This window comes from Vigna unguiculata, chromosome 7, assembly GCF_004118075.2.
Source record: "Vigna unguiculata cultivar IT97K-499-35 chromosome 7, ASM411807v1, whole genome shotgun sequence".
In the NCBI taxonomy this organism is placed as follows: Eukaryota; Viridiplantae; Streptophyta; class Magnoliopsida; order Fabales; family Fabaceae; genus Vigna; species Vigna unguiculata.
Window position 1 is genome coordinate 33,937,989 of NC_040285.1, and position 11,616 is coordinate 33,949,604.

The window sequence follows — 11,616 nt, forward strand, 5'->3', positions numbered from 1 at the left end:
TTACTGACTTTAGGACAATTTCTGCATTAAAAACACGTCACATCAGAAGATATAGCATTTCATTGCAATGTATTATTTGCATAAAATGCTCTGATTCTGTGGAACTTCCATACATGTTTCCTAACGCAATTGCTAAATACCTCTTCCAGTTTCACACAATTCCTAATGAATTTTCCCAATTTGACCTCTTCTATTCTGCGCTGTGATTTTGAGGACAGTGCTAGGTTGTTGCCAATGGCACCCAAGGAAGACTAGAGTCCAATGAAGAAGTAAAACACAAGAAAAAGTCAATGGTGGGTGAGGGGGCATCACTGACAACTGCAAAAAAGGAAAAAAGAACGCAGGTACTGGGTGATAGATGACATTACAAGGAAGCTTTTGCTGATTCAAGCTTCTCAAGTGCAAACCAAGGAAGATTTAGTGAATCTTGCGCATGGAAGACGAAATCAATCGTGGCGGAGGAGCTAATCTTCATTGTTGCTCAATTCCATTCCATTGTGCAAACGCTTCTGTTGCGTCCTTGCACAAGTGAATGAAATCTTCCTCCACTGCTGTTTCTTCCTTGTAAGAATCTTCAGTAACTTCCTTCAATCTATTGTTGTTACATGCATCAACAGATCTTCTGTATCCACAACTTCACTTCTACCTATTTCTCTGCTTTTACAGCAGAATCACTGCTCTCTCCAAGAGAGAGCACTGATACTCTATCAGAATTTTATTAGGGACATGAATGATTTCACAGAATGAAGAAAACAAATAAATCACCAGAAGAATAAATACAGGCTGTAAGATAAATGGAAGAACAGACAATTAATAATACCAGAAATTTAAAATTACAAATTGAAAAGATTAAAGGTATTTCAGCTACATAGTCTTTGAACATAGGCAACAAAACTTCAGTAGAGTCTAACCCTCATGCACTACTATTAACAAACTTAAACGGTACAAGCAAGAGGGAAAGTTAGATTTGCAAAGTTCCCAAATAAAAAACCCATAATTTGAACTAAACAAACAACTTACCAAAGACAGCAAAAGAAAGAAAAATTGAGCACCGTGCATGTAATGCAATTGCTGCAAAGCTTGCAAGAGTGCTGACCTATTTAAAGCCAGTGCTCATTTCCTTTCGCTTGAGTTCTAAAGCAATACGTTCATTTTCAAGCTTCATTCTTTCATTTTCTAGACTTAGCTTCTCCAACTCCCGATCCTTTTTCTTACTAAACCTCTGCCACTTGAATCTCTGTTTCTCTAGTTCCAGCATCTCAACCTGAATTTGTAGCTTTTGTTCCTCTAACTGAAGTGAGCGAGATTCAACCCATTGCTTCTGTAACCAAGCTGCTCTCATGCTTTCAGGTAAACCTTGATTCACATCAGATTGGATCATCTGCCCATGGGGATATGAACTTCTGTTGTAGTCCTGAGAATTTATAGAATTGCCAAAAGTATTACCATCTTCTTGGCCTTGGCCTTGGCCTTGTTTCAGTTTCTTCACAGGTCCACCTAATGGTGCATATATTCCTCTGCTATCACCATGAGAAGCACAATTCTCTTCAAGGTCATCATGATCATCAATTTCCACATCTGGATCATCTTCGCCGTGATCGTCGTGGTGGGACCTTCTCATGTCATCATTATCATGATCATCCCTATTTCGCAGCGCTAACTGGAGTGAACGTTGCAATGCAGGATCATGGGGTAAATGCAACCTGTTACCATTATGGTAAGAACACATCTCCTCATAGAACAGGTGTTTTGAGCTTAGTATTTTTCGAACATCGTCCTTTTCTTTATCAGAAAGAAAATCTATTACATCCAACAGTGCAGGATTTTCAACAACCTGACAAGAAGTGCCTCTCCCAAGCATATCGTTAAGCTTTTTATACCTTTTATTGAGATCATTGAATTTATCCTCGCATTGCTGAGGTGAAACGTGATAACCCCTCTCAGCCATGACCTTGGAAACAGATTTCCACTTACCCTTCTTCTGTAACACTGCAAACTTCCTTCTTCCACTGCCACCACCATCAACAGTTACATCCTCACCGATATAAGAAACAGCTGTTATCAGAAGTTTTACCATCTTATCAGTCCACTTCACTCGCTGCCATGGTGATCCTTTCTTCCCTCTGCTAGCTTCATGGTGACAATCAACACCATCCTCGGTAAAGCTCGGCTCGTCTTCCTCACTCGCTGAGTTTTTGCACCTGTCTCCTTTACTAAACTCTGTCATTGAAATAGTTTGGTCACAGTTCTGCAGAGTTCCCATTGTAAGAGGGAAAACATCATGAACAGTGGAATGTACAGAAGATCCTTGACGCGGATGAGTTTGATGTTGGTGCATGGCATGTGGATGTTGTGCTTGATGCTGAACCCGAATTGATCCCGGCAAATCAAAGCCACCGAAAGACGTTCCACCTTGAATAATACCTCCCTGGGGCAAATTCCCTTCCATTGCTTCGCACAAACCACAACCCAAATCAGACCAGTGAACCCATTAGACCTCAAATCCTAGCTCCAACCCAATTTCTTTCAACCCTTTTCACATTATCCACATATTGAAAGCATGCAAACTCATTCAAGCTCAATCATCCATCAGCTTTTTCATTTTCATTTATTACCCTCTTGATCTTCAATTAAAAACAGCCACCAATTTAACAGGCATAAATCTATCTCACAAACATCATTTCACAGAGACCAAATCCCAAATCCACACACATAAAGAGAAAAACTAACACACCAACTGAACGGACAGCTTCAAAACAATACCCAAATGCAAAACAAAGGAATAGGGTTCAAAAAGTGCAGAAAAACAGCATCAGAAACCTTCAAGGCTCATCAAGGAAGCCAAGTACTTATCTGCTCGAAACATGCAAAGAACAGCACCCCCAGAAGCCCAAAAAGACCTTCATGCAACCAATCCCAGAATCCAGAACCGAAGATCACGAGAAATACATCTCCCGTGAAGCAGAGCAAGGGTTGAAGGATGTGAATACTGAGAAGAACCCCACCCCCACAAAGGAAGAGTATCAGGAAAACCAAGTGAAGAACAAACACGATGAGAGGAGAGAAGGGCGTGTCATCTAGTCTGTGACTCACCTTTTGTCATTTAATGAAACATTTCAGAAATGATCCATCAATTAATTGAGACACTAATTTATTCAACACTGGCCTCGAAATGATGTAACAAAGCATAACGCCAGCAAGGCCCTTATTTGATGAAAAGAGAAAAAATAATTATAAATTTTCTTTGAAGTATTTGTAGCATTAATTTTACTTAAAATTACCATTTTTTTACAATTTTACTCACTTCCAGTAATGGATAAGTTAATAACCCCAATTATAATTTTACCTACAAAATCACACAACAAACACATTATACTAGAAGTGTGTATCATTGACAACAATTTCCTTCATTTTCAATAATAGGTAAGTTAATAAACTAAAATTATAGTTTTAGCTAAAAAAAATTCATACAAAATAAATATATTATACTAAAAGTACGTGTCATACGTCAAACTAGTTTAATAGTTGTTATACGTATGACGTCACATGATGGAAAAACACGAACCTTAACAGGTTCAATGTATTGGGAGATTTAGTGGGTCCTTCCAAGACAAGTTGCTGTCGCATTCGAAACAGTACACATTTTATATTACATTTATACCGTATAGAAATTCTTAGAATAATCGAAGATAACGCGCCAAACATATATTATAATCGGCATAAAATGATGTCGGACCTCTTTTTGTTGCAACTTGACAGTCCAAGAGATATAAAAATTTAATTTAATCTCCAACAAGTATAATCTAGGCATCAAACAATCTCATGTTCATGTATCTCTTCTCTTCCTTTTCAGTTAATTTATTCATTCTCCCATATAATTTGAAGGGGTTATTTTATATCTTATTGATCTGATACTAGTATACTGTTATTGGAGGAAAGTGTGGGGAATCAGAGTTCTGATAAATAAATTTTCAACTCTACTTTTTCGACCACGACAAAAGTGGAGAATTTTTTAGTAACACTTGGAAATTTATCGTTATAATACTCAAATAGTATTGGAGCGGATGCGTGTGCTATACACACTCACCCAATCGCTTTACATGATTAGAAATATTTTTCAACCGCATCGGATAATGTAAAGGGACAGCGAATGTGTCTTCACGCTATATAAGAATACAGAAATATAAATATATTTTTAATTTGTTTAATGAGTCAACACATTTGCAAAATCTAAAATTTTGAAAAGAAAAATTTAACATCTTCTCTAGTTTTTAAAAAATAATATAAATAATTTTTTTCTTGAAAATAATTGTTATGAATAAAAGTAAGAAAATAACTTTTTAAAGTTAGGTTTGCAAAGGAACAATAGTTTGTTGTTTTTTCTTAAGAAAGAATGGCTTAATATAAAAATTTGTTTTCCCATGTTTTTGATATGGATTCTGAATAAAATGTACAATTATGTACATATTATATGAAAATTTTGATTTTATAAGATAAATAAAAAAAGACATTTCAAACCATTACTTTTGTATTTTTTGAAATTTAAGAAACTATAAGAATAAAAAATATGTACTATTGAATTTAGTTTTTTTATTTATAATTTTTGGTTTAGTAAATGAAAATGCATAAGTTATTTATTATTAAAACTAAAACTTTAAAATTAATTAATGTTATCTATAAATATTTTTATGGTGTATTTATAAATAATATAAAAACTAATAAAAATACTATCCATAAACATTTAGTAAATTTTATAAATATTTATACATATATTCCACTACTTAATGCTTCATATATTATTACATTTTGAGATCTCATATGTCATAGATATAAGTGTGTTCGGACATGTAGATACACAAATACCTATATATTGTTAGTATTTAGCTTTAAGTGACAAGTATAGCTGTATTTGATGACCAATTTAGACAATAATTTTACAAAAATACACAATTTTTTATCAAACACTTGGTATGCATAATAAAATAGAAACGTTTGTAAGTACATTGCTATTCTTATGCATACTCAAACAACTCAATTTTAGTTTCATGTTAAAATCAACTTACAAATTTATTCAAATCTTAATCCCTTAGCAACTTAAGTCTATGTTTTTTTATTAAGACTCAATCTCTTGAATCCTTCACAAACCAACATGCCTTAAGATCAAGAATCTAAGATTACTAATGAATCATAATATATTCTTAAATACAAGTTATGTTAGGTACTTTATTTCATTTCTAGGTTGGTTATTGTACATAGGGGTTGGGGTAGTGTACAGAGGAGTTGGTGCAGAAGGACTGGTGTATAAAGGAGCTTATATATACAATGAATTGGTGCAGGGGCTGGCGTATAAAGGAGCTGGTGTGCAGAGGAGCTAGTACAGGGGATTGGTGTATGAGGAGCTGGTGTACAGAGGAGTTGGGAGACTGGGAACATGGGAACATAGGGGGTTGAGTATATCTCGGCCCATTTCCATCCACAAGGAGAATGAGTGGTTTAAAGGAGCGGACCGAGATGGTCATGATTAATGGTTGTGTATATCTCGGCCCAACTAGGCAAAGGAAAAGGTCGAGTATATGTCGGCCCAAGCAAGAGGTGTGGGTGTCCTAGCCTAGTATGGGTAGTGTACATGCATACTGACAGTGGTAGTTCTAGGTTGAGTGAGAAAATGTAATGGAGCGCTCAACAGTATCGGCAGTTGCAATGCGGCATTGATGAAGAGTTATTAGTGTTTATGAAAGGTAATAAAGAGGTAATAAAGTCAGGGTTAGTGACAGGTAATATAAAGTAAGGGTCTATTTGTAGAGGAGGTATGTTTTTTCTGAGTTCAATCATCCCTTAGATATCTTATTGAAAGATTAAAGATTCCTAACTTGAGCATTAGAGTGCCTGCAGGTATACAACTTTTGCGAGGAGCATAAGTGAGAGAAGGAAACTCTTGAGATCACTTGGCTCTTTGTATAAGAACATTTTGGCACCCACATGGGGACGACGACAACTCCCTTTGCCTCAACTGGGGGCTTGTTTTGTTACACACAACAAGTCTCACATCGCTTAGGAGTCGAGGTCAAACTCAATTTATATACTCCTTCCTCCCTCCATCCTCTTATATTTATTTACTTATTTACTTTTAGGTTAAATATGTTGTTCGTCTTTTAACTTTAAGTGAAAATTTAAATTAGTCCATCTTTAAAACTTTGAACCAATCTAATTCTCAATCCTTAAAAAATGGGTGAATTTAGTCCTTTTAATCAAATTTTGTTAAGTTTAGTTGACATTGTGAATCATTTATTTATTTATTTCTTAAGTCAAACAAAATAATCAAATGTAATAAGTTAGTGTGTAGAGCTTAATAAATTTATTATCAATAATGATGATTGAATGTTAGTTTACCTCTTTATTAAGAAAAAGGAAAAAGGTAACATTACCTATTATTCTTATTATCCCATGACATATTGTTCCATCCAATGGTTAGTTATTAAAAGGGAACTATAGGAAGAAAGAAAAATCTATTAGTGTACTTCCTTCAAATGATGTCGGACTAATGTGTTCAACAAATAATTAAAATCAATCATAAAATTATGTTAAGGGCTTTGCAATTAGTATAAATTTGTTTATTGACAAAATTCACTAGTCATAAATTTTCACAAAATCATACATTAATAAGAAACAAACACTAACATACCATATCACTTTAAAAATCTAGTAAAATGATATCAACGATGAGAAATTAAAAAATGTTAAATACTTAGACAAAATGCAATTTTAACATTATAATAATCAAGAAATCATCAGAAAACTATCTACAAAAATTAAAATATTGCTATATATTGAAATTATTAAATTAAAATGTATTTGGATATCACGTAATATAATACCTTTTGTAAATCACAAACCATTAACAAGCCTTCTTGACATATATACATGGCAATGTATCTGTGCAACAATTAGATGAGAATTGACTGTAAGTTGGAAAAGACAAAGAATTATGGTTTCTTTCATTCCAATTTTTGATCAGCAGCATAAAGGGCCTTGATTTCCTCCACATCCTCATAGCTACCAAGGAATATGGGAGATCTCTCGTGCAACTTTGTCGGAACCAAATCAAGTGCCTGTTCATATACATATACATACGTATATATCAATTTCACTCTCTCAATTATCAGATAAGAGAAAACAAGACACAATTTATGGTGCACAACTTCATCAAGGTGAAGGACTACCGATACACTCCGCCGTGATAGATATATATATTGTCGGATGAAATAGATATTAATAGATGATCCGATAGCGGGTAAAATAATAAATTCAACAAAACATTAAATTTTACTAAAATAAACTCTAATATCATGTCGGTTAGAAAATGGACTTTAAAGTTAACTCAATCTTATAAATTAACTTCTAAATTAACTTCTAAAATGAATTTTGCACTTATTTATATAATATAAATTGGTTTTATTTGAAACTTTGTGATAATGCAATGGCACACCGAGTGCCTGCTCCTTCAACCAACACAGGAAGAAAACGATATGACAGAACTTAAAAACTGTTTTTGGTAAATTACCCTTTCCTTGCCGGTGAAAGCCTGTCCTCCTGCTTGCTCCATCAAGAATGACATTGGGAAGACTTCGTAGAGAACACTGCACCAATCAAAGAAAATTTTTGCAATCATTTCTTCAGTTAAACCATAAACAGTGTAGGAATATTGCATATGCTACTCAGGAAATAAGGAAGTGATTGAGCATGGCATACCGAAGTTTCCCATTTGGACTTTTTTTATCAGCCGGGTACAGAAAGATACCTCCATAAAGAAATGTGCGGTGAACATCAGCTACCATGCTGTTAATCATACAAATACAGACAAAGCCATGTCATCAACCGATACAAAATGTTTTTTGTTAAGGTCACCAAAAACATATATGACTTAGTCATTCAGTAGCCACATCTTGGTTGCAGAGCAACTATATGAGGACTAATAGCGTGTTTGGGGAGGCAATAGAGTCAACCCAAATCGATTTCAATTTCATGATGAATGAGAAGCAACACATTGTTGCTTTTGAAAAGTTATGCTTTTGACGTGATTTTGAAGTAGCCCCCTTGATTTTGAAGGTATTTGATCACACTGTAAATCAAAGCATGCTATACTCTAACAGCAATGAAACTACTTGGAGGACTGAGAATCCATTATAGTCTATATGTATATATATATATATATACCTTCCAACATATCTTAAGGACTTTGGTGATGAACCATCTTTTGGAAACTTGCAGTTTTCCACATACCTGAACAGATGCAAGAAAGGAAAGTGTCACAACTCATAAATTGCCTTGTGGTGTCTGAAACATTGGATTTATACATACTTGGTAGTAGGACCATCCCAGTTTTTAGCATTTCCTTCATTCACTGAATAGATCTTTCCTTTCTTCGGGACCTGAATGGTGAACCATATAGATAAAGCAATTAACATGATTCAAGTAAAGCACTTTGTGACCTTTTAAAGAGTCGAGTCCCCAAGCAAGAGCATTTCGAGAGAGAATAGCAATGTGCAATATAGTTATTGATGAACTGGTAGATTAGTACCTTGATGTCAGGGTGAGTAAGAATGAACTCTCCAAGAGATGGATCAAGGGTGAAACCATTCACACCTCTTCCGGTGCTTAACACAAACTGTAAAATGTCCCAAATTAGTGGTTCAAAAATTTATAGTTTTGGAATGAATTAAAATTAATTAAAGCATACGACAACTTAGTCCATAGGTGCACAGGAAAACAAACAAAACAAAAGAAACCGAGCTTATCCTTATAAAAATAGTCAAGTCAATACAAAAATTCACACCGACACAACGTACTATTATCTATTGTTAGTAAAAATCGATCAGTAACTTGGATACCCCCTTAAAAAGTTATCATAAACACAAAGAGAAGAAATTGAAGCTCTCTGAGGGAAAAAAAGACAGAAACTTGAACAGGGATTTAATACCATACCGTGCAAGAGCTTCCATACATACAATAACCAGCAGCCAACATGTTCTTCCCGGGTTGCAAAACGTCTTCTATGGTTGGTTCGCGGTTTTCTTTCACCAAATAAATCCCAAAAATCTAAATGGAACACAACACACTCAATTGACAACTGCAATATTGTAGTTAATCTGGAATATAATGTGTGTGTGTGAGTAAATATATATAATGGAAAGAGAAGAACATGGATTGCATTTCAGATATTAGACATACTGTGCCAATAGAAACACCACAATCAATGTTAGAGGAACCATCCAGCGGATCGAAAACAACTATGTACCTGCACAATAAAAAAAATTCGTACTAAATGATTAGACTAAGGAAAATGAATGTTAAAAAAACACTTGGGAAGAAACACTACTAGATTATAGATAGGTTAACAACTTTCCACGCTTAGAAGGCTCCACAAATGTTGCTTCCTCATCTTCTTCAGACACCAAGATGCACTGCAAAAATATTTGAACCCATCAACAAATGTCTATGGATCATAGAGAGAGCCTTCACAACATTCATGACTCACTGTTCGTCCACTGCTGACCAGAGCCTTCACAAAGACATCATTGGAAAGAACGTCCAGTTTCTTCTGCTCCTCGCCCTTTATTCCGGATAATTAAAAAACAAATTCAATAAAAAAATGATAATAATTAATCAAAGAGGATCAAATCATCACACAGTAGAAAGTTACCATGCTGGAATAATATGCATAACTAAGATTTATTTATCAGCCACTTGCCTGGACATTTGTCTCTCCAGCTAGTCCAATAAGCTTAGCAAGACCCGCCTGCGTAATCAATTCTTATAATTAAAAAATTTTCATATCTATATAAACCGATTCATAAAGAAACAAGTAAAATAAATCTCGGGCATGTGTATATGTGTCAAATAACATTGTATTAGAGCGATCTGATCTAGATTTCAACTTATTCATACTGTTTGTTTATGCGTTTTCACCTGATACTCATTGAAATAACAATGGTTGGAACTTGTTTGAAGTGGATAAAATGAAACGGTGGCATGCATAGACATTGAACATGCGAGAGTGGTAATGAAATGACAGGGAATGAATTAGTCGGAAAGTATAAGAAAGAAGAACCTTGTTAACAGCAGAACAAACGAACTTGCAGCCAAGAACAATGTGACTGAGCAAGATTGTGAAATCGCCGCGAGCCTCAGGTTGCTTCGACTGTTCGTTCAGCACGAAACGGGTTATGGTCATCAAGTCTGTGCGTTGAGCATCCGCACTGTGATCCATCTTTCACTCTTCACTAACCCACAAAGTGATGATATACTTACATTACATGCTTATGCATATGAGTTTTTGATTTCAATATAGAGAAAGAGAAAGAGATGATATTATCTATGGGGAAAGGAAGTTTGGGGTGACACGTGGAAGGCGTAGGGAGAGGGTGAGCTCGTGGTGATGGCGGCGGATAACGATTTTCGTCGTCATGCACGACACGACAAGATACCACCATGCAAATTTCAGGTACGATACAACGTTTTATCTTATATTATATGATTATGTGTGGATGCACCTTTCTCTTCTTTTGTTTTTTATTTTTTATTTTTTTGTGTTGAAAGATACATCTTCTCTGTAGTTTCCAGCAAGCAACCATTCTAAACCTTACAAAAAATGCTCCGTTTTATCCACATTATGTGTATTTTCGGCCTTTTAACCTAATTTGTGTACACCATGTAAGAGAATCGTTCATCCACTACAACAATTATTTTCACCTAATTAATTTTTATTTAATATTTTAACATATTTATTTATTTATAAAAGCATATAAACTAATATCCCATATATTTCTCGTTTTTATTAATTATTAGATAAGGTTAAGGATAAACAACTCGATTTCAATAGCTCAAAAAGGCATTTTAGTTACTCATTTAGTTTCTATTATTCACTAATTTTACACTTAAGCATCAATTGTTAGTTCCTATCAAATCCTTTAGTCTCTATGTTATAAAAGCTTAATGTTTTTAACCACTGTAGCACATAAAAATATTATATTATAGTCTCACACAACTATTTCTCCTTTTTCGTTTTCGTTATTTCCCTCCTTTTCTTCTCTCTTCTCTTAATTTCCCCTGTAGGTATTAGTTCATTTCCTTTCTTTCGTTAACACCTTCCCCTCTTAATTATTTTACATTACTTTAAATTCTCTTACATAAAAAAACTTTCATTGGTCGTAAATTGAAGAATTTTCAATGTAATTAATTAATAGACTTTACGCTTTTCTTCATGGGAAGGATGAACAGAAAACAGAAGAAATGAAAGAGGAGCAACGAAGAAGCAAAGAGAATGTAATAGAGTTTAACAAAGCAAGAAGCTCATAGGTAGTAAGTATTAACACTTCTTGAAATGACAAAAAAATTGTTGCACTACTTTAATTTGCAGCATAAAATACTTGAAAACATGGAAGATATCACATGTCACAGACTGTCACCAAAAATCACTTCTGACAACAATGTGTGGAATGGAGGAAATATATTTTTGTTGAATTCTCATATATATATATATATATATATATATCAACTATAAGAAATGAAGAATTTACATCACTTGTTTCAATGCACATATTTGTTCCAATACACATA

General features: G+C 34.4%; 2 protein-coding genes across 2 annotated transcripts; both read right to left on the reverse strand.

Annotated features, from left to right (window-relative positions):
• Nucleotides 1-791: 791 nt before the first annotated feature.
• On the reverse strand, nt 792-3,135 carry LOC114191094. The gene has a single exon (XM_028080261.1). The coding sequence runs from the start codon at nt 2,447-2,449 to the stop codon at nt 1,097-1,099; it is 1,353 nt and encodes a 450-aa protein (XP_027936062.1). The 5' UTR covers nt 2,450-3,135; the 3' UTR covers nt 792-1,096.
• A 3,666-nt stretch (nt 3,136-6,801) lies between these two features.
• On the reverse strand, nt 6,802-10,353 carry LOC114190652 (fructose-1,6-bisphosphatase, cytosolic). Its single transcript, XM_028079617.1, has 12 exons — nt 10,109-10,353; nt 9,749-9,796; nt 9,536-9,610; nt 9,400-9,461; nt 9,229-9,295; nt 8,983-9,096; nt 8,579-8,665; nt 8,359-8,429; nt 8,215-8,280; nt 7,750-7,836; nt 7,562-7,637; nt 6,802-7,109 (listed from the first exon to the last, which is right to left on the reverse strand). The coding sequence occupies exons 1-12, from the start codon at nt 10,265-10,267 to the stop codon at nt 6,996-6,998; spliced, it is 1,026 nt and encodes a 341-aa protein (XP_027935418.1). The 5' UTR covers nt 10,268-10,353; the 3' UTR covers nt 6,802-6,995.
• Between the last annotated feature and the right edge of the window lie 1,263 nt (nt 10,354-11,616).